General features: G+C 53.6%; 2 protein-coding genes across 7 annotated transcripts in view; one reads left to right on the top strand and one right to left on the bottom strand.

The window, feature by feature from the left end:
• C18H16orf96 (chromosome 18 C16orf96 homolog) overlaps positions 1-717 on the bottom strand; it is a 50179-nt gene extending 49462 nt beyond the window's left edge. Inside the window, exon 1 of one of the 2 annotated variants that reach the window (XM_058711506.1) lies at positions 630-717. The gene's annotated coding sequence lies outside the window, so the exon portion shown is untranslated. Of the gene's footprint in view, positions 1-604 lie in introns of both variants that reach the window. The other variant, XM_058711504.1, reaches the window with a different exon arrangement.
• Positions 604-26127, top strand: CDIP1 (cell death inducing p53 target 1). Of its 5 annotated transcripts, none has more exons than XM_058711535.1 (6): positions 604-714; positions 22081-22158; positions 22620-22724; positions 22826-22981; positions 23800-24073; positions 24181-26127. In XM_058711535.1, the coding sequence occupies exons 3-6, from the start codon at positions 22640-22642 to the stop codon at positions 24290-24292; spliced, it is 627 nt and encodes a 208-aa protein (XP_058567518.1). In that variant the 5' UTR covers positions 604-714; positions 22081-22158; positions 22620-22639; the 3' UTR covers positions 24293-26127. The 5 variants fall into 5 exon arrangements, with proteins under 5 accessions (XP_058567518.1, XP_058567517.1, XP_058567519.1 ...); XM_058711536.1 differs by lacking the exon at positions 604-714 and adding an exon at positions 931-1053; XM_058711537.1 differs by lacking the exon at positions 604-714 and adding an exon at positions 1517-1639.
• The last annotated feature ends 56 nt before the right edge of the window (positions 26128-26183 follow it).

Below are 26183 nucleotides of genomic sequence, written 5' to 3' on the forward strand. Positions count from 1 at the left end.
TAACACTGAACTAACAGCCAACAACACTACAACTTATAACCGTAACAGTTTTTCTAACACAGGTATTTTCTACTGAAGGCACATCACAGCCTTTCTGTGCTTAGGAACACTGGACAGTGCTTTGGGGCTATGCTTAGACACCATTTTAAACAGGAAAATCAACAAAAAGCGCAAGAAGGCAAAAGACGTGGTACTAAACATACACAAAGACACGGCTTCACGGTATGAGAGCTAAAATAGGGCAGAATGTTGCCTTAACTGACCTCAGCTTGGCCCCTCCACCCCAGGCATCTAAAGCTTCTCCCATTCTGCGCACATTTGCAGAACTCACAGCACCTCCTCTCAATAAGCATTTGTTGACTAAATAATGGAAGGAAGGTGCACCTTGCTTGGACGGATGCCCTGGTGCCCGGAAGGTGGGAGGGAGCGCTAATTGGGTCCTTCCCTTAGCTTCCGGCTCCTATTTCGCTGGACACATCTATCCCGGCCCTCCCACGTGTCCAGCCTTCGCCGAAGCGCCTCTGCTCACCCTGACTTCACCAGGGATCGTCACGTGTTGCCAGAAGCCCCGCCCCCGCGCTGACCTCATGGCTCCGCCTCTCACCGTGACGCCCTGCTCCAAAGCCTACCCGCCTCCTTCTGACAGACGCGCGACGGCGAGCTGCGGAGGTGGCCGTTCCTGCTGCTGCGGTCGCAGCGGGTGCCGCGGGGTCGGTGAGTCGCCTCGGCTACTGGAGACAGCTTCCCAGGGAGCCTCCCCCAGGAGCAGGGCTGGGCGCTTGCGGCCCCCGGGGGGAGGGGGGATGACCTCGGATCGCGGAGCCCCCAGCCCCCGCCTGCGGCGCCTGCGCGGTGCATGTCGGGCACTGTGGTCTCCCCGGCCCACGGAGCGCGCCTCAGGCGCACAGACGGACTACATCTCCCAGAGACCTTTGGGCGGGCGGGGGGCGGCGTGCGCGCAAAGCCCCGCGGGGCTGAGGGTCTCGTCCTCCCAGCGCCTGGACCCCGGCCTGTTTAGGCGTTCGCTCGGCCTCGGGCGCCCGGCCTCCCGAGGTAAAGGGTCCCCGGGGGCGGCGCAGCGGGAGCTGTTGCGATCCAGAGCGGCCCTCGGGGTTTTGACGTCGCACCGTCGCTGGGTTGGCCGGCTCCCCGCGGGGCTGTGGTTCCAGCTTCGCCAGGCCCGGGCGGGCGCCGGGGCCCGGTGCCCTGGGGGCTGCCGGCGCGCTCTTCGGGGTCCTGCTCGCTCATCACCTCTCGCACATCCCCTATAGGGAAGGTCGGGGAAATACCGTCTCCGGCTTTCCGCGGCGCCTGTGTCCTCGAGGAAAGGGGGTCGGGGGCAGGGTCCTTGTGACGGAAGCCCCTGCTGAGCTCCTCGGTGACCTTGGCAGGCCCGAGGGGCCCGCGCGCCTCTCCCTCCCCCGCCCGTCCCCGCTCGCCGACGTCTGTAGGTCTCCGCGTCCGCGCCCGGCCGGAGGCAGTGACCTGGCCTGGCTTTGAGCCCGGCTTCGTGCCGTCGAGGACCTCGGTGTAGTTGAACTCTCACAGCTTTTTCTAGCCCGGCTTTGGGCACGTGTTCGTGGGTGTGCGTTTCTGTTTTCCTCTAAATGTTCCCAGGAGGCTTCTCAACAGGTGTCAGGTAAGGAGCTAGCGACTCTGAGTTTCTCCTGTGTGGGTTTGAGATCCTCTGCCTCAGAATCACCAGGGCAGGGCCTTTGTTAAAAGGGTTGGTTCCTGGGGGCAGCCCCCCCTCCCCCGGGTTCTGATTCAGCAGTTATGGGATGTGCCCAGGACTGTTTAATAAGCTCCCCAGCTAATTCTCAGTCACATTTGGGGTTGAGAAGCTTTATCAAAGTGAAGGACGGAGGTCCTGGGGCAGAGCATTTATACCAGGTTTGTATGTAACCTGGTCCCTCCTGCAAGGCGGCCAGTGCCAGGATAAGTGTGATCTCTCTCCTTGGCACTTTGTTTCTTATCTCCAGGCTGACTTAGGAGTTGGGTGGGAGGAGGTGTGCCAGCTCTGCCTTGCCCTCAATTCCCACATTTAATTGAAAGATACCTAAAAGTTGGGAGAACTTTACGCTGAATGCCCATAGGCCACCACCTAAAATTTAGAATATTTTATTGGATTTTATCACAAATCTAACCAACAGGCCACCTTGTTTGTTTATGTATATCAAAGTCAGTGTGGACATCAGTCTGTGTCCCTCCCAAATAGTTAAACACGTATGTAATAGAGTCATAGAATCTTGCATGTTGTTTTTTAACTAACAGAAGCCCTGGGTGTTGAAGGTTTATCTCTCTGTCTCCCACCCCTGAGGAGCTGAAGGAGTTTCGAGGTTTTTCCATAGGATGGGCCTGTGGAACCAGGAAAGAACTTTACACGTGCTCTTACAAAGACTTGGAAAACAGCGGCCCATGGCTCCAAAATCACTAAGAACAGAAACATGGAGTGTGGGATGTAGAGTAATATGTCAGGGACCAAAACTGTTTTGAGGGGCCACGAATGAAATGTATCCTAATAGATTGCTCCGGCATATCATGCCAGCCATAGTGATAGGTTGTCAGCCTGAATATTCTGTCTCTGCTCTTCACAGAGTAAGCTTGCTTGGTTTGAGCCTGCCTGTTTGGTGTATTTTCTAAATCTCCAAGGGGACAGCGCTGCATAGCCCAGTTGACAAGCTTTGAGTCCCCTGGGCTGAGTACTTTGTTCTGTAGCCACAAACACCAACCCTTAATCCTTTCTGGTTGTCTGAGAGGGAGAGAAGTGACCAGTCCTGTGGAAATTTGTCTCCAGTTTCAGAAACACCATTCAAAGGGCATGCACATCTTTTTATCCATGTAGGACACAGGGGACTGTGGCGGTTAGAGTCACAGCACCTTATATTGATGTCTGTGTCCTTACATGAATGGAAGCGGTCACGCTGGTGGGAAGGCAGCATGCAGGGGAGCTCAGCAGCTAATGTTGGCCCTCAGTGGGGAGAGAGGAGAGCCAGGCTCACAGGGGTGGCGTGAGGTTTATTATGCCTCCACAAAGGGACTTGGAAATGGAGTGTACAGAGGGGGAGCGTGCCAGTTTCTAGAACCCCACAGACGGCTTCCGGCTTCTCATCCTTGCAGTCGGGACTCTCCCAGGCACGTCTCCCCAGGAGATGGGAATACTGCATTGCAATTCAGTGCTGCAGAGGAGAGGGGCGCTGGGCCTGGGCCTGTGGCAAAGCCTCTCCCCGGAGAGGGCAGCCCACCCAGGGAGAGGCAGGTCTGGTTGCTCTTGAGCCTGCAGACCAAGCACCTCTCCTGCTCTGTGAGTCATCAGGTTCTGGTGACAATGGTGGGGTTCTGGGGCCAGTACTGTCTAGACTCGGCAGACCGTGCTGGGGGCACTTCTGTCGCTTCCAAGCTGTGTGACCGGGCATTTGCCCTCCCAGAACCTCACTTGCTACATCTGTGATAGGTGAAAAGCAACACCCAGGTGAGATAGACCTGTGTCTGTTCTCACTAAAAGATTAGTGTCCCCTCATGGCAGACGAACTAAAACCAGCACAGAGCCATGCAGTGCAGGGTAAGGAAGTCCAGTGACCTGATTGCTTCCATAGAAGTGGTTGTGATGTTTTTTGGGAATGTCGGATCAATTTTCCAGAAAGCGTTTGTCATCGTCATTTTGGTGCTCCTTATCCATGGGTACTATGAGCCCCTTCGTGTCCCCTTTGTGGTCTGGCCACTGGGAGCCCCAGCACCATTGATTCTTACCACGAGTTCTCATGAAGGTCCAGTAAAAACGGGATGTGCTGGATACATGATGTGTCCAATAAGTGTTGATTCAGTCTGAATTCACATCTTTTCCAAAGTCTTTGTTTTGCCTTGAAGGAGAAGTAGAGGCCAGGGAAGGCAGAGGAGGTAGAGAGGGCTGAAGGTGTGTCCGGGGTGGGGTTTGGGGAGAATTCGAACCCTCTGTTCCTCCGGGAGGAAGTGAAACTTGTCACAGTCCTAATCAGTATTAAGGGCAAAGGTCTTAGAGGCTGGGGAGGCAGCAGCGAATGCAGCTGTGTTTGCAGGGAGTTCTCTTTGTACCTGCTTTGGGCCCACCTGGCAGTGTCCTCACCTGTGTTGCGTCTCACAGCTGAGGAATGATTCGGAAGATGGCCAGATACCGGCACAGCAGGGCTGAAGGGGGTGATGCTGAGGGGAACATGGGCTGTCCTGGCCTCATAGTGAAAAGTGCTCTAGGGCATTGCCTGTGACTCTAGAAAAGGGGTCTTTTGGATTTTTGACCATAAACAAGGGCGCTTTCATCAGGAAGTCAGGGACTCTATCTCTGCTACGGCTGTGTTCTGGCCCCGTGGCTGTGGGTGGTGGGCATTTGGGCCAGGAATAGCACAGGAAACCTGATTAGGCTGACCTCAACCCTCACGGACTCGCTTATTTTGTATACCCATGCCAGGGACTGGGCAAGGCCTGTGGGGACCCAAGTGGGAGAGCCCCCCCAGTTGCTCTGGTTGGGAGGTGAGTAAAGTGTGAAGGGAGTCACAGGGAAGGCAAGGGGTCCAGGGAGGTGTGTGGAGGTTGAGGGAGGGTTCTGGGTAAGGTCCTTTCATAGGGGTGGGGTTTGCTTTGTTTGGAGAAGAGCGCATTGCAATCTGGGTGGCTGCAGTAGAGTGCAGTGGAGAGACAGGGAACATGGGGCCAGGTCTAGACTCTTCCCCCTTAGACCTTGACCAGTAGGTGAGAAAGTGGATCTCAGACCTTTCTGAACCATGACATTGGCAGGGCTTGCCAGAGCAGGGCCAGAAAAGAGTCTGGAACACCTCTCAGACATCCATCTTGGGGACTGGGGCACTGCTAATGACATAGGGCCTATGGGATGGGGAAGACCCCCTGCCCAGAGTACCAGCCAGGCTGCATTACTTATCCACCGAGGCGGCCAGTATTTGACGTGCTTCCCAGCTGTGGAGATACTGGCCCCAGACCCTGTCTGTGCTATCCGGGAGCTGCTGGTTCTGCTGGGGAAGCTGAGCCCTTGACCCTAGTGTTCTGTTTCCCCTCTGCTCGTGGTGACTCTGGTGTCCCAGGCCTGGCATCCCCACCCTCCTTCCTGCAGGGCCCACATGGCCTGAAGCCTCTCCAGTGCCCTGACCCACAGAAGCCCCTTCTCACCTGAAGCACCTGCTGTCCTGGGTTCTCATCTGGGTTTTGCTCAGTATCTTTTGCAAATTCTTCCTGAGTGTGAGCTTGGTCGCAGGATGTGCAGCTCCCTGAGGGCGGGGACCACAAGATGAGTGACCTCCATGGAGGGGCCCATGAAATGTTGGCTGAATTAAGGAGTCAAGAATCTAAGTCCCTTGAAAGAAAGAAAAGACAGACTTAGATAGTGACAGCTGTGCTGGTAACGCTGGCCCTTGCCGGTCCTGGGAGAGTTCCTCACTGCTCCAGGCTGGAAGGCCCCCTCGGACCCCTTCTCACCTCTTGGACTCTTGGGGCATTGAGGCTCAGGCCTCAGTTTCTGTCCTGTGTAGACAAGCTGTGGTTATGTGTATTTCTGTGTGCATTTACCTGCTTTGCCTGTCCCAATTCTCTGTGGCCCCACTCAAACTGGCCAAAAAGAAGGCATACCTCCTAGAGGTGGGGGCTGAGTGCTAAGGGTTCCCAACCTCTAGCAGCCCCCTGTTGATGTCAGGACTTTGGGGACCCACATTAGTACACCAGGCATCGTGCAGGAAGTAGAGAGCCGTGGGACAAACGTACAACCTGATTTCCCAAGCCCTCCATCTCACTTGGAATAAAAGTGGATTTCCGCTAGCTGCCTGAGGACCTGGCCTGCCTCCCCCTGAGGGCCGGTCTCTCTGCCCTCAGCTCCTCCCACTCTCCTGGCACCCACGCTCCCCAGCCCCCAGCGTGGTGTGGGCACACTCCAGGTCTCTGCCCTTAACCCCCTTTGCTTGGACCTTCTTTGCACAGCTGTGCACGTGGCCTGTCCCATCTTTGGCCTGAGGGCTGCCCACTCTGAGAAACCCTCCCTGTTTAAAATTGCATCCCTGTAGCACTTCCTTCCCTGCTCTGTGTGCCTCCATGGCATGCATCACTGCCTGACAACTGTAATCTTTACCTGTTTCTGTGTTCTATCTCCCCCCAAATGTAAGGTCTGTTAAGACATGTCTTTCCCCATCTTCAGGGCGTAGGTAGCGCCTGGCTTATAGGTGTGCTGGGTGTTTATGTATTGAAGAAAGTTGCATAGTGTGTCTGCATTTCAGCTGTCCTGTCTTTGTAAGGGCTGGTAAAGTCCTGAGGTGTAGGGACCATGGTCTGCGTGTGCCCTGGTGCTCTGTGAAGTACAGGTAATACATTGTTGAATACAGAGTTGAATTCCCAACTGAACATTCAGTGGCTGGGTTCTAAAGTCAGCTGGTGGAGCAGACACCTCATGGTCCACCTGCCCTGGAGAGGCCTTGAGTTGTCTGTGAGCTCAGAGGCTTGCAGGAACTGGGCTCCTGACGAGGCCGCGCGTGCTCCCACGTTCTGGTCCTCCCCAGCCCGGCCTTCACTGAGGGAAAAGCAGGGGGACTGGTCAGCTCACTTGAGTTGTTTTCTCTTTCAGTTCTGGGTGAGTGAAATCCCTGTAAACTCATGGTGGCATTCCCGTGTGCGCAGCCCTCTGTGGGAGTGTGGGATCCGCTGGAGCATACTTTTGAGTACGTGTGAGAAAAGAGACTGGGCTGAGACCGGTGCGTTGAATGCACATCGGGCACGAGGCCGGACCCCTCTCCGAGAAGCTGGGCCGGCTCGCAGTCCGAGAGCAGCCGGGGGGGTGGGTGCTGCCTGTCCTTGCCCGTCACTGGCTGCGGCACTGCCCCCTGCCTCTGGTGGGTGTTTAGGTGATGTTTGAAGAGTAACGAATGTCAGCTGAGACTCTGGACTTTGTGATCTCTGATGATATTTCTTGCCTGAAAGGTAGTCTCTAGATGTGTGACTCATAGAGAAGTATGCACATGGCCATAAATAAGGCCATAAATAAGGCAACTCCAGATATAGTGTGAGCTCCCATTTTCCCAAGGAGAAGATTGAAAATAGTTCTTCTGTCCCAAGTGGCATGAGTAAACTCTTTGGGCCAGATGTCCGTTGACGGTGATAGGAATTTCGTTAACCTTCCATATACTATTTCTTGTAAGGTAATTCAAAATACGGGTTAGGTGTATTCCTCACTCACGTGCGGAGCACTTTTGTTCCCACTCTTCCCTTTCACCTTTGTGGACATCATGTCATCGTGGACGCCAGCCCCGCCTGACTGGCACGCTTCAACTGGAGAGCGTATCCCTGGACTGTTCTGGTTTCTCAGCTTTTTCCATTGATCCTGCAACATAGCTTCTTACTGTGTGCTCCTCAGATGCTTGTCTCTGACAACATCCAACCATTGCAGTGGTCTCCAGGAAGAATTACTCATCTGCAACATGTCGACTGGTTTTGGCTTTTTTTCACTTGGTGCCATCCAGACGACCTCTAGCAGCATGTCACACTGGCACTGGTGAGGTTGTTGCAACTCCTGTTCTGCACCCAGCTGTGCTTTGTTTAAGATAATTGGGAGAATGCCCTGGAACAGGAAGGATGTAAATGATGTACGAATACTTCCTCACTGCCTGGGCAGGGAGACCTGGATAAGGTCTAGTTAAGCTCCCCTGCTGGGCCGGCAACGACGCTGTAGTCATTTGTGTCTGAAGTAAGATTCTAACAGCCGGGTGGCCGTGACTGTCGTGGCCATGTGGCTTGGTTGCACGTAGGGCCTCGTGCTTTTACATGGATCAGAATGGTATGTCTTGATCTGAGATAACTGATTAAAATGGAGTCAATGCAAAGACTGCTTTGTGTCAGCTCAGTGCAGGCAGAGGTAAGGATTCTTTCTTTTCAGGGCTTCATGGTTGTCTAAGTAATGGTTCTGTAGATTCTTCCTGCTTCTAAAATTAGCTGGCCCTTTAGTTCACAAGCCCTGCCTGTTCGACAGGTGCAGATGACTGGTTTATTCATTGGGGGCTGCGGCTCTGTTTTCCACCCTCGTTCCATCCTCCTCCTCCTCTGGTCTGCGTTTCCTCCTCATCCTCTGTCAGGCTCCGGAGGCCCATCCTGCCGGAGGGCACCTTTGAAGGCGGAGGAGATGCTGGACCACAGGTCAGAGGCCTGGCCTGCACTACCAGCGCCTGCCCCAGCTGCTGGCCTCAGGCGAGCCCAGTAACCTTGTCCGTCTCGGTTTTACATGCGTCCATTGGGCTTTTCTTCCTGCCCTCCTCTGCCATGTGACCTGCTTGCTCCCCAGGCAGGGTCTCTGAGGTTAGAACTCCCTTGGATAGCCTTTATGTTCCAGCTTACGGGTCCGGACCCTCAGTTTTACTGGAGGACGCAAGGTGCCCTGGTCCAGAGAACTGGCTCCTGCTAGCAGACTCTTATGGGACCAGCGTGAAGACCGTCACACCGCTTCTGAGAGGAGAGCTGGGAAATCGACAGTCCTCGGGTGTGCTTCTTGGACTATTGCTTTTCCTGTAGGCAAAATTCGATTACAATTGGAGGTATCTTTCAGGATTGAGGAGGAATATGCCTACATTTATGAGCCTTTTTGGGAAGGAACCAAAGGAGCCGCTCATCCTAGAAAAATTAGAAACTACAGGTAAAACTTTCAGTATGTGTGTTTGTATATAAACAAGTGATCCAAAATCTTATTACCTAGAGAAAACAATTCTTCACATTTGGTGTGTAATTTGTATGTAAATATATATCTTTAAAGTAGAATCACAGGGCGCCTGGGTGGCTCAGTTGGTTAAGCATCCGACTTCGGCTCAGGTCATGATCTCACAGTTCTTGGTTCGAGCTCTGCTCTGTGCTGACAGCTCAGTCTGGAGCCCGCATTGGATTCTGTGTCTCCCTCTCTCTCTGCTCCTCCCCTGCTCATACTCTGTCTTCCTCTCTCTTTCTCTCAAAAATAAACATTAAAAACTTAAAAAAAAAAAAAAAGACAACCTTTCCACCTCTGAAATGGGTCTGTATCATGTTCTGGGGCGAAAAATATGCTGTATGGGTAAACCACGTGGGTAACCAGTCCCTTTGGTGGAACACAAGATGTTGATACATACAAACACTTTGCATGTGACTCTTTGCTCACGTGTTCACTTATCTCTAGGACAAGTGCTTTGAAATGGAATTAGTCAAATAGAATGAAGAGGTAGCAAAATTGTCCTCCAGACAAGCCCTACTAACCTGCTCTGCTGGCGCCCGCGTGCTCCTGACACTCGGGGACTCAGAGTGGTTTGCTGAGGCTTTGACAAGAATTCAGCATGATGTAAATTGTACAGTTATTACCGTTGTCATCATCACAGCTCCTGGAGATCTTACTGCTTTTTAGTTTAGACCCATTCTTTGAGTCCTATCTGTCTGCCTTTTGATTCTGCTTCTAAGAGCAACCAGTGTATTTTCTCTCTTTTAATTGTGGACTTCTCATGCTCTGCTTGCGGCTCCATAAATACAAGTGACATGAGCAAGAATTTGCGTTGAGCACCGTGTGACAGGCTCTGAGCTGTGTGCTCCTCCCAGCCTCATTTATGCCTCTGCACACGTCTGTGGGGGCAGGGGCTGCTGCTGCCATGTTAACACATGAGAAAGCTGGGGGACCAGACGGCTCGTGTGGGGTCTGGCGCCCGGGCACCGGGTGAGGATTCTGTCCTTTCAGCTCGACCTGGGACTTGAGGGCGCAGGCCTCCCTGTGAAAGGGCACCGGTGATGGCTCGTGGGGCCATTGGCTTGGGCTGATGTACTAGCTGTTTGACGCGGTGATCGTGATCAGGGAGGAGCGTGCAGGCTGGGTGGGATGAGAGAGGCAGATGGGAAAACCAGATCTGCTTTCTGGTCCTTTCCGTGTCTTTAGCTTGTTTTGAATATTTAGAATTCCCCTGGCATCAGATAAGCCCCTATTCACGTGTAAAAATACGTCGTTGGCAGCCACCAGCGATGCTATCTGAGGGAAGGATTGTCTCTCATCCCGCCTCCATCGGTAAGAACAATGGAAATGGGCCACAGGCAGGATTTCCCAGGCCCTCTGGGGCTAGAACTTGGCAGCTCAAGGGCCTGCTTGGTGAACCTGTGTGGAGGCTAGAGAAAGCCAAGTCCATGGGAAGTCCACGATGGGAGCTTTTCAGCTATGGACCACTTGTCGACATACCTTCAGCCTAACTAGCACTGTACCTTCTTTTAAAGCATTTTTAATGTTTATTTTTTGAGAGAGAGAGTGAGCGCACGCATGAGCCAGGGAGGGGCAGAGAGAGAGGGAGACACAGAGTCTGAAGCGGGCTCCAGGGTCTGAGCTGTCAGCGCAGAGCCCAACGCGGGGCTTGAACCCACGAACCGTGACATCGTGACCTGACCCCAAGTCAGATGGTTAACTGACAGAGCCACTCAGGTGCCCCTAGCACTGTACACTTTTTTTTTTTTTTAATTTTTTTAACATTTATTTATTTTTGAGAGACAGAGAGAGAGAGAGAGACAGAGCATGAGCAGGGGAGGGGCAGAGAGGGAGAGAGACACAGAATCCACAGCAGGCTCCAGGCTCTGAACTGTCAGCACAGAGCCAGACGTGGGGTTTGAACCCATCAACTGTGAGATCGTGACCTGAGCCAAAGTCGGATGCTCAACCGACTGAGCCACCCAGGCACCCCAGCACTGTATACTTTTAATGACACTTGTATTCCTTCCTTGAGAATAATCAACTTGAAATTTACCAGTCATGAGTAATTTCCGACTATAGTATGAGAATTGCTGGAAAACTAGCACTTCTGTTTCTCTTTGATTACTGGAATTAGGTCTGGCTGCATTTACTTGGAAACCCAAAGAAACCAACTTAAAGCAAGTTTGTTTCTTTCTCACACGGAAGAGACGGGAAGTGGTAATCTCAGTGCCTGCGTGGTGTCTCTGGTGTCTCTGGTCTTCCACGGACTGGGCACCGTCACGTGTCTTTGGTGTGGCTTCCATGCCCAGGGTCACCTCGTGGTCAAGCATGGCTCTGGGAGCTGCTGCATCCATATTCCAGGCAGCGGACAGGAGGGCAGGAGGACGAAAGGTGGCTCCCCTCTAGCACCTTCCTGCCAGTCCTTACATCACTACTCTATGACTCACTGGCCAGAGTGTAGTCAAGTGGTCACAGGTGACTGGACAAAAGGCTTGGGAGTATCTTAGCTAAGACGTTGTTGCCCTGAATAAAAATGGAGTGTGGTGGTCCACGTAAGGAAACTGAGGCTCAGAGAGATTCAGTAACTTGTCCAAGGTCCTACAGTCTGTCATAGTGGGCAGGATGCCATTGAACCCTGTGCTCTCAAAACTTTATTGCTGGTTGAGAAAGAAACTTGACATCTTTGTTCCTGAAGACTGAGTGGTTGGGGATGCGGGGCACCATTTAGGATCACAGGCCAGGAAAGAAGAGGCCAGGGTGCTGCTGTGGAGGTGCTGTGGGCTTCCCGGCCCTTGACCCTGCCTGTTGGTGCAGCTCCCCCATGGGGGTCCACGGTCTGTGTGCTCCGGCACAGCAGCCCCCTGTGGCCGTGCAGCTTGAACGGGCTCCAGGCTGGGACCTGGCCACCCACAGCGGTGTGGCCTCTGTCCTTCACCTGTCACTCCCCGTCCAGCCACTGCTCCCATCCCCTCCTTGGCCTGCTGGTCTCATTAACTCCACCTCCTCCTGGCTTGCTCGGAGAGCCACTCCCTGACCCCCAGAACGTGTCCAGTTTTTCTGTGCTTTAAAAGTCCCCTAGACTACACTGCACACTTTGTAATTAGGTTTGGCGTTTGGTGTGGTTATTTAATGCCTCTCTTCCCCTGGTCGATTGTGAGCTTCTGGAAGGCAGGGACTGTGCTGTTATTCCTGCATGCTATACAACTACTGTTGTGAACCGACAGTTGGTTACTCCCAGAAGAAGCACCGTCCCACCCTGCAAGGACCTCTGTGAAGTGGCGATCACACAGACTGTTAAGCCCAGCCCGGGGGGCTTGGGATAACAGAATGGTGCATGGTGTTGCCCCGGAAGTCTGTGACCGTCCCTGGCAAGTAAGTCCCCCAGTCAGTGACACCTCCCGTTGGCCTGGTCCTTCCGTGGCTTCTCCACATCCATGTCTCAGTTCTCACAGCCTCCAGGGAGGGCAGGTAAGGTTGGGATGATGCACTCACGTGTGGGCCGGGCCTCCTGTGAGGGGGTTCAGCAGGGGGCAGAGCGGGCTCTCCTTCCCCCTTTTCTGGGTGGCTCTTGGACACCGAGAGGGTGTTTGGCTTGTGTACCCCGGGCCTCTAACCTTCCTGGGCAGCGGGTGCCCGTCTGTCCAGCACGTGGGAGGCTGCGGGCAACTTGGAAAGCTGAGTTTCCCCAACAAATCCCAAAGTCCTGCTCCAAGCCAGGTACCTGGAACATGCATCCTGGGGACAGAGGAGTCCCTCTGGGGCCAGCTGGCTTCCTAGTGCCACTGCTGCCGGGAAGGTGGTTCCTCCAGAGGGGGGCAGTGCGCAGGCCAGCCCGCCTTCAGAAAGGTCCCGCAGCTGCTGCCGCCCGGCCGCCCTGCCCCAGGCTTTCAGGCAGATGCCCAGAGTGTCCGGGCTGAGCACCCTTTCCAGGGGCGTCACTGCCTGTGAAGGTGGGCCCTTTGGGAGCAGCCGTCTGGTACCTCGTACGTAGCATCTCTTCAGGAGTCCCACGGAGCAAGTGGCCTCAACTTGGCTCTGTCACCAAGGAACTCTGCGGGGCTGAGCTACTCAGAGGGGGTTTGATTCTGAGACACCCCAGGATCCTGTGGGGAGCACACACCGGGACCCCCGCAGTTGTAGGGGCAGGAGCTGTGTGGCAGAGATTCCGAGTCACCCCAGGATCCTGTGGGGAGCACACACCGGGACCCCCACAGTTGTAGGGGCAGGAGCTGCGTGGCAGAGGCCTTGGTGCCTGTTTCCTTTTCTTTCCTGTTGCAGGTTGTTCAGAGTGAACGATGATAATAGGTGCCATTATTCGGTGTTCTGTGCTAGGTCCTGAGCTACTGCACACACCGTTGACCTTAAACCTTGCTCCAACCCCCCAAGGTAGGCATGCTTTCCTCTATTTACAAACTCTGGAATCTGAGACACGGTGAGGTCACACAGCTGGAAAGTGGTCAGCTGGTGTGAGCTGGTCAGATGCTTCCTGGAAAGCCCACGTCCCTGGGTGGGGCGGGCTCACCGGCTCGGCCACTCCGGCTCTCCCAGCTCTCCCTGGCCGTGGAGCCCCTTCCAGTCTGCGGGCTCCCCTAGCCCAGCAGTACTCAAGCGGTGATGCGTGCGGTCTCCTGGAGGCTTCCGGGAGTCTGACAGTCACAAATCCAGTGACGCTAAGACGTGGCATCGCCCTTCTCAGCGTGCTGGCTTTGCTTTTGTGGTGCAAAAGCAGCGAGGACACCAAACTGCTGTTGGGATTCTGTTCACCACACCCACAACTCCTACGAGAGAAAGCAGTAAAAATGATTAATTTTTATTAAATAATCCTGACCCTCGAGTACACATCTTTTTAACATTCTACGTGATGAAACATGTGACAGATCAATGCACACACCAAGTATGATAGATGCCCCAGGAAGAAGCACATGTATAGTCATTTGACTTGTGAGCTGAACTAGCCTTTTCGTGGTGCTCCACGTTTCCTTAAAAGAACGACTGATATACAAACCATGGTTACCTAGGCTTGGAGATTTAGTGGGCATTTTCTTCAAAATGAACAGTGAGCCCGCTACTTCAAGGAAAACAATTGCCCTCTGTTTTTAGAATTGTCGCCAGTGATAAATTTGTTCTTCTGTTTGTGGCCAGTGATAAAATGAACTTTCAAGGGGAAGTTAGAATTATGGGAAACTTGTATCTGCCACTGTGAGCTTGACAGTTTCCCATTAGTTACAGACTCTTCTGATGAGATTGGAGGTGTTAACGGTGTGATTTGAGTGTGGGGAATGCTACGTATCGTAAGGTGTGTCAGCGCTGTTACCTCTACGTAATTGGGGTTCCGTGTTTTCCAGATGAGCCACGCGTGCCGTTAGAAGCCATGCACGTGTAAAAGAGCCATTCGAAATGCAGAGTAGAAGAATGAATTGTTAACAGGCATGGGAAAAATTCCCTAAGGATTCAGATTCCATATTGTAGCTAACCTTTGAGAAGGTACCACTTGTCAGGTTTGGCTGTGGTATGAAAGAATGTCCACAATTACGATCTGAAAGGACTATTCAAATGCCCCTCCCATTTCCAGATACTTATCTGTGGGAAGCTGGATGTTCTTTAGTACTTCAACCAAAACAACATAGCACAGCCGACTGGAGGGAGAGGCAGACAAGAGAACCCAGCAGACTTCTCGTAGGCCAGAAATTAAAAAGGATTCCAAACATGTAAAACAATGCCAGTTGTCTCATTACAGTTGTTTAGGAAGGTAGTTGTTTGCGAAGGTAGTTACTTTAACTATTTATGTTGACATGTAATGCATTTATTGTTTTTTAATGAATTAATAAATACTTGTAAAAAGTCCTCATTTTTCATTTCTAGTATGGCAAGTATTGGTAGACCACAAAAACAAAACCTTTTTGGAGTCCTCAGTAATTGAGTGTGAGGGAGTCCCGAGACTCAGAACATTAGAGAACTGCTCTTGCAGGCCCCTGGGGAGACTGAGGCCACAAATTCCTCCTTCTGGGCACTGTCCTCCGCCTGTGTCTCTGCCTCCTCCCCCTGTGCCCCTCCTCCGTCCTCCAGGAGAGCCCTCTCATGCAGAGATGGGTCTTTGCACCAGGCATTCTGTCCCTGCCCTGGGTCTGGGGTCCTGTGGGGGCAGGGCTGGGTAGCTCTTGGCGGTGTGCGGGGGATGGTTCAGGTCTGCAGGAGTGTGTCCTGTGGGCCTGGGCCCGGGTCCACCCAGCTCCCGTGGGAAGCCCGCCTTGGATCAGCAGCAGCTTCTGCAGCAAAGGGTGAACACTTGGGAGCACAGTGGAGCTCAGAGGCATTTCCCAGGGCCCCGAGGTCTTGTGCTTGTAACTCCTCCCTGTGATGTGAGGGGACAGAGGAAAGCAGCTGAAATCGGTGCACCAGGAGGTGAATGCCTCCTCTGTGTCACCAGGGACCAAAGCTGCCCATTGCTGCTGTGTCCTAAAAGTGTATTCTTTTCAAGATTTTGGTCAAGCAAATAATACAGATACCTCTTTGTTTAATAGATGTGTGTGTGCTTGCGCATGTGTGTAACGAAAGAAGTCTCACCTCTCTTGACCGTGACTGCCAGACTTCAACCCCAGAGACGATGATCTTGGTCTGGGTGTTTCTTCTCTGTCTCTTTGGTTTATAACGGTGCACACACAGAGACAGATAGCTACACCTGGGTGGGTTTTGCTTTTGGGGGATGTAATTATAATTCACATGCCATCCAATCCACCCTTTTAAAGTAAACAGTCTGGGGTGCCTGGATGGCTCAGTTGGTTGAATGTCCAGCTCTTGATTTCGGCTCAGGTCATGATCCCAGGATCGTGGGATCGCGCCTCAAGTCAGGCTCCATGCTGAGCGTGGAGTCTGCTTAAGATGCTCTCTCTCCCTCTGCCACTCTCCCCCGATTGCAGGCTCTCTCTAAAATAAAGATAAAGTGCCCAGTTCAGTGGCTTTAGTATGTGAAAGAGCTCTGCCACCGTCACCACTGTCTGATTCCAGAGCCTTATTGTTCCCCCCAGCAGACGTGTGTTTTGACCCTAAAGGGCTCTGCTCCCCTGCACAGTGAGTCTGCCAGGCACGTGTCATTATCACTGTTCATGCAGCCTGGTCAGGAGGCAGGGGTTCTAGTCCCAGGAAGACCGAAGCTCACAGAGGGTCTGTGACTCGCTCAGGGCCACCGGCTTCAAGGCCAGGGCTGACTCCAGACCTCCACACTCTCCATGTATGCCCTGTTTTCCCGTTAACCGGCGACTGACATGAGGCAGATCCTTGCCGTGCTGTGAATGGGGGAAGGGGGTGGGGTCTTGGGTTCTTGCCTTCCTGCCCCCACATTGGAACCGTGTCCTGTCCTTGGAGCTATCCCGTTCCTCATCTGCTTAAAGTATTGTGTTGGATGCAGACAGGGCCTGGGATTGGTGGGGTGGGAGCAGGGGTGGTGAGGCAGTAAGACAGTTTTGCTTGGTTTCATGGCCCCACAGCCTAAAGCCCCTAGCAGGCACCTCAGGACATCATTTCTTTCCTCACACCTGGGGAAGCCTCACTTGGCCCCTCCAGCTCATCAGAGGAGAAGCAAGAACCTGTCCATGGGCGTTAGGCCTGATTATTCTCTGTGGTACGGCTTAGGGTGGAACCCACCTTGGGGTGCAGGGCAGAAGTTTGTATTCTGCAGTGGGCTTGCGCTGAGTGCCAAGTGGGGCCAGGCTCCAGTGGCTGCTGGTCCAGCAGGTGGCACTCAGGACTCCACGGGGCTGAGGGAAGCTGTGGGCAGCTTTGCAGAAGGGGCCTGGCTCTGTGCCCTGGAGATCCATGCCGTCCCCCCAGAAGCCTTAGCACCTGCTGCCCTTGGGAAAGTGAGATCACGGCAGAGACAGGCCAGCCGTAGGTCCACAGACAGACAGACGTGGAGGTGGCTTTCATCTCAGTTTAGGGTGACTTGAGTAATTCCATTCTACGTGGACGCACAGTGGGTCCTAGCCTATGTTGATTGTGGGTGTGGGGGCCAGGCTGGGCCTCAGGTGGCCCCATCCTGTCTCTCAGTGGGCCAAGGAGCACGTGCAGGCCTGCCCATGCGTCTCTTGCCAGCGACCACTCGGGACCTCTCTCCTGGGCATACCGCCCCCGTCCTTTGGGACTCTACTGAATCTGTCCTCAGCTCCCCAGGGCCTTACTGTCCTGTGGCAGGCCATGGCCCTTTCCGTTCTAAGGGTTTTCTTGCCAATCTCAAGGAAATGAGTGTGCAAAGAATCACAGTGGACAGCACGGGGGGTGCTGCAGGCACAAGGTGTATCTTACAGTCCACAGCACCTTCTCAGGAGTCTTGAGCCTTCTAATTCATGAGCCACCTGGCCCAAGCTGCCTCCCTCCCCCAGCAAAGGTCAGGACTGTTACTTCCAGGGCAGCCTCAATCCTGAAAATGCAGTCAAGGGGACACTGATGTCCTCTGTCATTTTGACTCGAGGCTCCTGTGACCAGGTGCCAACCAGTAACCTAACCTCCACCCTGCACACATTTCCAGATCCTGCTTAGTTTCAGCCTCTGGAAAGCAGTTCTGTTTCCCAAGGGTCATTGGCTTGTGAAGTAGGAGCTGTTGGGGCTGGGGCATCACTTTCATCCAGGACTAAGTGGGAAATCCCTCAGTGTCCCTAGACCTTCGCTGGAAAACAGGGAAACAGGAACTGAAGGCTAAAGAGAAGCCATTGAAAACACCTGACACTGTGATTGTAAGGATGTGTGGCCCTAGGTGTGACAGGAGTGTGCTTACTTTCTCAAGGTGGGGGTGTTAGGAGGGCTGCCCCGTGGGACTGAGGGGGACAGGTTAGCACCCGTAGCAAGCACCCCGGGAGTGTCCAGAGACTGCCTCACCAGGTCCTCACTCAGGAACATCTCTTGGACTTCTGAGGTTGTGCAAGGTGTGGGGGGGGTCTGTGTTCCTGGAGTACACTGCCCTTGAAGCCTGCATGGGGCGTGCCCCTGACTGGGGTGCCTGCACTGTGACTCTGTGACATGACCACTTCGTTTAAGAATTGTCCTTTTTGGGGGGCACCTAGGTGGCTCAGTTGGTTAAGCGTCTGACTCTTGGTTTCAGCTCAGGTCATGATCTCACGGTTTGTGAGATTGAGCTCCGCATCTGGCTCCACGCTGACAGCACAGAGCCTGCTTGGGAGTCTCTCTCTTCCTCTCTGCCTCTCCCCTGCTCACTCGCTCTGTCTCAGATAAACAAACTTAACAACAAAAAGAATCACCCTTCTTGTGTGATGTGCTTTGGCTCACGGAGGGCACCTCTGCTCCCGTATGGAGTCCTGGTGTCCTGGGTGCCCCGTCTCTCTGCCCTCACACCCGTGCGCTGCTGGGGACCGAACTGGGAGACTGAGAGGCCAGTCTTCGGTTTCCAGGACTGCATGTTGACTTCACTGAGCTCCCAGGACCCCTGGCCCCCAGACCCCCCTCTTCTGTTGGGAACTGCAAACCGACGGGGACGGGGTCTGGCGGCCTTTCCTAGCCTCTGGTGATACATGCTCCGACCAGGGTGTGATCTCAGATTACACGTTTGCATTTGTAGCTTAATTTGAGCAGTGTGCATTTTTATTGGAAAACTGTTGTGCTTTTGGACATGTGGGTTGGGTTTTTTTTTTTTTTTAAGATCATAGCAGTCTTACAGTTTTTATTACACCTCACATGATGCAGTTTTGTGGCATGCACATTGGTTTTATATTGGGAGGTGCTGGGGGGTGGAGATTCAATTCCAGAAAAGTTGATGATCCGTTTTTCAGAAACCTTTTTCCATACCGAAGGGGCCTACCCCAGTCTCTGCCACAGGTCACAGTTCCAGAAGGCAGCTGGAGGATGGTTCGGTTTGGATGTAGAGGGGAGGGGAGGGAGTAGGGGTGAGACAGGGGAGCAATAGAGCCCTGCTGTGCAAGGGAGGCATGGAGGCAGGTGGTGGTATGGTCTGTGGCCCGAGTGGCAGTGTCCCTGTGCACACTGCAGGTGTCCATGTGGCTGGCAGCTGTGCCTGCTCTAGGAACAGCGGTCGACTCAGTCGGGTGGGTACCAGGGGGAGGGCCTTGCCCTGTGTGGCGGGCTCGTGCCATCATTATGACGGTGGAATTCCAGAAGCAGAATCTCGTGCTCTCAGAAACCATGGAATTAGATCTAGATGGTGAAAAGGCAGGCCACTCTTGTGTCTTCAGAGGTGGCACAAGTGTGCATGTGGCCCCGGGACACGGGGGTGCCTGGAAGACCCAGACTGGTTCCTCTCTCCCAGCACCCGAGAAGCTCTTCTTCCTGGCTGGGTCCCTGGTGAGCTGGGACCTGGAGATAGACAGTGGTGCCACCTCAGGGGCATCCCAGATAGTTGTAGGATAGGAGTTTAAGGCAGGTATTGGCCCATATCAGAGAGACTTAGCGTAATACAGAGTGTTCCACCGACGCAAGTCAAGTCTCTTAAGGAAAGCTGCCTTTTCCTGCCGTCGGGAGGGCGCCTGGTGGGCTGGTAAGGATCCCCAGGCCCAGCACACACATTCCAGTCCTGCCTAAGCGGACCTCGTGTGATGCCCTTTAGAGACTCTGTGGCCTCCCTTTCTTGACCGTGCACTATTGAAATTCTCCTGCAGGCAGGGTTGGTTGGTGGGAGAGTCGTGCCAGGGTCCTAGACTCGACTCTACCTCTTATATGCCATGTGACCTCAGATAAGTCTCCTCCTCCTCTTATATGCCACATGACCTTGGATAAGTCCCCATCATTTCTTGGTTTCCATGTCTTTAAAGGATTATTAGAAGTAGCAACTCAGTGGGGCTCCTGGGTAGCTCAGTCGGTTGAGTGTCCGACTTCGGCTCAGGTCATGATCTCACAGCCTGTGGATTCGAGCCCCGCATCAGGCTCTGTGCTGACAGCTCAGAGCCTGGAGCCTGTTTCAGATTCTGTGTCTCCCTCTTTCTCTGACCCTCCCCTGTTCATGCTGTCTCAAAAATAAATAAATGTTAAAAAAAAAAATTAAAAAAAAAAAAAGCAACTCAAAAGAATAGGTCATAATATATAAACTCTTGGGAGATGTTCTGCTTCATAGTGGTCAAAGAAGTAAGTAACCAAGTTGTCATTTTAACATTACAAATTAGCAATTAACAGGAGTATCCAAAGTTTGTACTGTAAGTTGCCATCATCCTTCCCAAAAAGCACAAAGTGGCCATACCCTTGGACCTAATAATTTCACTTCTGGCAGGTTTGACCAAAGGAAATAACCCAAGAAATGAAAGAGTGTTAGCCAAAGGTTTTCTGTCTCGCTCTTTTTTTTTTTTTTTTTCTGAAAGTAACAAGAAGCCTTCTAAATGCCTTAATAAGGGTTGGTAAACCGTGATGGGCCCATTTTAGGGAATATTAAAATTGATGGTCGTGGTGTCTTGTAAGATGGAGAAAATACACGTGACACATATTAAAACCGTCACACCAGCAACTATATAAAAATATGGGTGACTATGCATAAGACAGGCAGGGATATACAGAGAGACTGGCTGCGTGAGATCGGGTAATTTTTTTTTAATGTTTTATTGACATAATCAAATATATGATTTCCCCATTTAATGTGTGAGCTTCACTCTTGTATTTTTAAAATTTTCTTTATTTTGAGAGAGCACAAGCTTGAGCTGGGGAGGGGTAGAGAGAGGGAGAGAGAAATAACCCTAAGCAGGCTCTGCATTGTCACTGTGGAGCCTGACAGGGGCTTGAACTCTAGAACTGTGAGATCATGATCTGACCTGAAATTCAGAGTCAGAGGCTTAACCGACTGAGCTACCCAGGCGCCCCAATTCACTGGTTTTTAATATGTTTTGCAACCATCATTACTACCAGTGTTGGCAAGGAAACCAAAAGGAAACTCCGTATTCATCACTCTCTGCCCACCCCCACCTCCTAAGCCCTGACACCCATGAATATGATTCTTGTGTCTGGATTGGCCGGTTCTGGATGGGAGGAATCACACCGTATGTAGCCTTTTGTGTCCGGTCTCTTTCACTGAGCGGCCTGTTTTCCAGGTTCATCCAGGTTGTAGCATTCCACCGTGGGCACACATCAGCACATGTACAGTTGGGCTATCGACCTATCAGTGGTTGGATGCTGTCAGTTGCGTACGTTTTTTGGCTACTATGAAGAATGCTGCTGTGAACATTTGTGTACAAGTTTCTGTGTGTTTTCCCCGTTCTCCTGTATACACACCTGGGAGGGGAATCACCTGGGTCATGTGGTAATTAACTGTATTAACCTTTTGAAGAACCACCAGGCAGTGTAAAGGTGCTGTGCTTTCGTGTGCCCCACCCCCAGCAGTGTGGGGGTTCCAGTTTCTCTACATAGTACTTGTTACTTTCTCGTTGTGGTAACAAGAAATGGTACCTCATTGTGGTTTTGACTTGCATTTCCTTTTGGCTTGGTGTTCAGCTTCTCATGTACTCATTGAACATTTGTTTTTATCTTTGGAGAAATGTGTATTCAGATCCTTTGCCACTTTTTAATTGGGTTTTTTTGTTAATGAGTTAGAGTTCTTTATATAGATATTGTAAATACAAGTTCTCTAGCAGGTAGAGGATGTGTAAAAATCTGTGCCGTGTGCAGTCTCTCCACTTTCTTGGTGGTGCCCTTGAAACCCAAGCTTTTAATTTTACTGATATCCATTTTATTTCTTTTGCTGCTTCGACTTGGTCTCTCAGGCCCTGCCACTGATGTGTGAAATTTAACAAGGCTCCAGGCTCCCTCTGCCCCTGTAGGGTCGTCTGGGGCCCTTCATCCCCATGTGGCTCTGAACTTCACTTGTGGGCCTCTAGGACAGAGATGGTTTCATTGCATGTCTCTCTGTCCTGTTTAGAGTTAGTTCCTATTATTTTTTTTCACTTAAAAAAACATGAAGGCCTACTTCAAAATGCTAATTTCTAGCCTTCTATGCTGGGCACAGTGAAAAGGAGGGGCCTTGCTGAAGGAGACAGGATGCCAACCCAGGGCAGGAAGGCCCCAGGTTTCCCGTTTCTCCCCAGGGCCCAGCAGCAGGTGCTCAGGGAGCCTTGGGAGGGAAAGAAGTGAGGGAAATGTTTGACTCTGCATCTTCTTTCCTACCCGTCCTCAACAAGCACAAGGGCCTCTGTGCCGCATGCACAGCGGCTGTGAGAGCTGGGGAGTAGGGAGACGCCTGTTCTCATTTCTTCCTGCAGTGGCTGTGGTTCTGTGGGGGCCAGTCTGAGCCTCCTGGGGAGGGACTTGGGACCAGCAGCGGAGAGGAAGGGGACCTGAGTGGGTGGGCAAGTGGGAGGGTGCTGTACTGGGAGGGGCGGAACCAGCCCTGAATGGGGGAGGGGGTGTGGCTGAGACCTGCCTGTTCTCCCCTGCCCACCCCCCAACAGCTCCCCAGAGGCCTGCGTGTCTGCGTGGCAGTGGAAGGAGCCTCTCCTGCTTCCCCTTCTGAGTGCCTGGGATTCGAGGTAACAAGTCTCCCAGATCCTCTCCCACAGGCAAGCCACGCAGTGCTCCGGCACGTAGGCAGCCTGCTGCCGTGAGGGAGGGAGGGAGGGTCTGCCTTACCATGTTCTGCCCTCACAGGGCACCTTTGCCCTCTGGCTCAGATGCAGGAGCATGGGTGATAGTGCACGATGGTGGCTTTGGGCCGGGCATATCCTTGGGGCATCTCCAGGGCCTAGAGGGAGCCCACTGACTCCAAACTCCTTTCCTGAAGGAATTAGTCCTAGTCCATAAGCCCTGTCCCCACCCAGAGCACGGAGATTTACGTGGAGGAGTAAAATAGACTCGAGCTGCAAGGGCAGGGCACACCTGTGGGAGCACTCACGGGAGGCTGTGTGCCTGGGCTCCGAGGACGGTCACAGGCCAATGCCTGACCAGCATGCAGAGGCTGGGAGCTTGGTTCACGTCTCGGTTTTTGTTCCAGGCCCAGGAGAAGCAGCAGAGATGTCCAACGAGCCACCCCCTCCTTATCCTGGAGGCCCCACGGCCCCCCTTCTGGAGGAGAAGAGTGGAGCCCCACCTACCCCAGGTAGGGCTCAGTGCCCCTGAGGGTCCCAGCTCCTAGAAGCTGGTGCCTGACTCTGCAGCCACTGCCCTCTGAGCTCCCTCTTCCTGCCCTTCTCTGTCCAGGCCGCACCTCCCCAGCTGTGATGCAGCCCCCACCAGGCATGTCGATGCCCCCCGCAGACATCGGTCCCCCACCCTATGAGCCACCAGGTCACGCGATGCCTCAGCCCGGCTTCATCCCCCCGCACATGAATGCAGACGGCACGTACATGCCTCCAGGTAAGTAGGATAGGGGAGCACAGGGTCTGCCCTGCCCAGCACCCAGTGTGTTATCTGGGCTGCCGTCCACCCTTTGGTGTAGGCAGGTGGTCTGCCTGCCGTGTGTTCTCTAGTAAGGGGGGGGGGGTGCCTCTCGGTGTGGACAGTTGGGGGGTGGGGCACAAGTGTCCTAGAGCAAGGCGCTGCTGTGCAGGTGCTGTGGGCAAACCATGTGAGCCCTGGTTCCTGCTGGGGGTAGGGTTAGCTCCTGGGAAGGCTCCTCGGGCCTGTGAGAGGTACTGACTCATGGGTGCTGCAGCGGCCTCTCCCTGCCAGGGTGTGGAGTCTGGTGGAGGTCTGGGCTCCTGCTCACCCAGCAGTTCTCCAGAAGGACTCCTCAGGCTGGAGAAAGTACCAGGGCTCTTGCACAGGCGGCCCCAGGTATTTCAGTGCAGGATCTGACGCTGGTGGGAAGGAGAGCCCTGTGTGCAAGAGGGGCTTGGGCTGGTGTGTGGCAAGGCTTTCCCTCCTGTGGGACACAGCGCCCCGTCCCCTTTGTGCCAGAGACAGGGAGCACACACATGAGGTGGAGACCAAGGAGAGATGAGGCCTTCTCCCAGCTCTGCCATGTCTGGCTGGACCAAGTAGCTGCTCTGTCCTGGTGCTCACAGGGTCGGGACCAGGAAGGGCTGGGAGACTGTCATGGTCACCTTGGCCCAGGACCTGGTCCCTGAGGCCTCATTTTGTGTCCTGGGGTCCTTGGGGCCTTGTGCTTACCTCTCACGTGGGGCAGGTGGCAAGCCAGCCATGTCTTTGTTCTGTTTTCTGTGCCATTTCAGGTTTCTACCCTCCTCCAGGCCCCCACCCACCCATGGGCTACTATCCACCAGGGCCCTATCCGCCAGGGCCCTATCCTGGCCCTGGGGGCCACACTGCCACAGTCCTAGTTCCTTCAGGGGCCGCCACCACGGTGACGGTGCTGCAGGGAGAGATCTTTGAAGGTGCGCCTGTACAGACGGTATGTCCCCACTGCCAGCAGGCCATCACCACCAAGATCTCCTATGAGATTGGCCTGATGAACTTCGTGCTGGGCTTCTTCTGCTGCTTCATGGGGTAGGTGGTGTGGGCGCCTAGAGGGTAGGGGCTGGAGTAAGCTTGGGTGCCCTCGGTGCCCTCAGTGCCTTCTCCTCTGACCTCCGTGCCTTCCCGGTCTGATTCAGGTGTGATCTGGGCTGCTGCTTGATCCCTTGCCTCATCAACGATTTCAAGGACGTGACGCACACGTGCCCCAGCTGCAAAGCCTACATCTACACCTACAAGCGCCTGTGCTAACGGAGCTGGGACTGGACTCCCTGCTGTCAGTCTGGCCCCCTGTGCTTCTGCTCCCCTTGCTCAGTGGCTCGCTTCCCCGCTCCCACTTGGGGATGGAAGCCGTTCCACCGGTCCCCTGGAAGTCCTGTCCTTTTTGGCTTGCCCTTCCCTGAGCATCTGACTCTTCGGCAAGAATTCTGTTGGATTTAAGGCCAAGGGTCAGCGAGTGGCAGGGGGATGGCACTGAGCCGCACGTTGCTGGTTTGCTTGGTGTTTGTGATGAGGAAGATAAACTGGGAAGGGTCTCCTCGCACGGTCTCCCTGCTGGGGTCTCTCTCATTCCTCTTCTGTACAAAGTATAGATTTGGTCCTGACTCTCCCTGGGACCAAAAGCAGCCAGAGCAGAACTGGGGCCTGCACTGGGGCTGTATCTGTAGCCACGGTTATTTCTGATCTGCTGGGCCGAGAGTGGGGGAGTGGACCCAAGCAGGACAGGGACATAAGGCCTGGCTCTGTTTTGGGGTGCCAGAGGTGGGCATGAGTATTAGAAGGAATGACTCTGGCCCTCAGAACTTAGAAACTCAACACCTTTTCCAAGTGCCCAGGAGTCACCTGGGGCAAGGTAGAGAGGTTAGCACACCTGCAGGTAATGGGGTAAGCAGTTATGGCTCCCGCTTGCCAAGAAGGGACTTGCGTCTGGCCCCTGCCCAGCTCCCTTTCTGGCCACCCCTCCACAAACCCATCTTTGCTCGTGCCAGAAGGAACACCCAGGAGCCTAGCCCATCTGCCATCCTTGCTGTGTGTGGGCAAGACCTTTGCCCAGGGGCTGGCGTAGCCCGGCCAGGACTGGAGGGGACGGGGACCGCTTTGCAAACACACTCAGATTTGCAGTGCGTTCATGGATCCTCTTCCCAGTAAACACTGGTCCCCTTCTCCTGGCTGACTTGCTGTCACTGTGCTTGTTTCAGCAGCAGGTACTGCAGCAGGAGCAGCTGTGGCACTGGACTGGGACAGGCTGGGGATGAGGAAGGAGCAGCCACACGTGGCGGAAGTGCCCTGGTGGACACCTGCCCTGGGCCTGAGCCCACACTGTATTTCCTGGTTTGTCTGTGAACTTGATCACGTGGACCACTGTACCCGCCGCCCCTCTCCTCGTCTCGCACTGCCACTGCATGGCCTCCTGTCACTGTGAATCATGGCTGCTCTCAGTTTGTAGTTTCTCATTAAATTGGCCCTTTCACTCCCCTGCCCTGGGCCTCTGCTCTCTTGCCTGGCTTCCTTCTTCAAGGGAAAGAGGGTGGGGCTAGAAGTGGTCAAAGGGCAGGGGCTTGAGTCCTCAGGGTCTTAGCACTTATGACGCACTGACTGCCCAGAGAAGACAATAAGCCACTTGGGAATCCAGTGTGGAGGTGGACGAGCCCTGGGATGCTAGCTGTGACCTGGCTGGGATAGGAGTCCACTTCACTGCACTGTAGGGTCACCTTACTGTCTCTGATCCTGGTCTCACCCGTCTCCACACCATGGCATCTGCCCACACGGTCTGCAGGCTGGAGTCCCCTGGCTTGAGCTCAGGGTCATCCCACCCTGCAGGCAAATACCCTCGCTCCCTTAAGCAAGACAGCAAGCCACTGGGGCTGAGGCTTCTGGTCTGAAGGCTAATGGGAGGTAGGCAATCGGCCCCCAGGTTGAGCCAGCTCCTTCCCTACCCCTCATCTTAACTGTGAAGTGGGTTGGCTTGGTCACGAGTTGAAGACAAGTTTTCCTCACCATTTAACCCTTTTTTGAATAAAAGTTTTGCAGATCCTCAAAATATAAAACAGGAAACAGATTCCTATCAATAAAAGTATTTAAATTCACATTTGTATTTTAGACCATGAATTGTTACATAATGCTCTTGATCCTTATTTATAAA

This window comes from Neofelis nebulosa, chromosome 18, assembly GCF_028018385.1.
Source record: "Neofelis nebulosa isolate mNeoNeb1 chromosome 18, mNeoNeb1.pri, whole genome shotgun sequence".
Classification (NCBI taxonomy): Eukaryota; Metazoa; Chordata; class Mammalia; order Carnivora; family Felidae; genus Neofelis; species Neofelis nebulosa.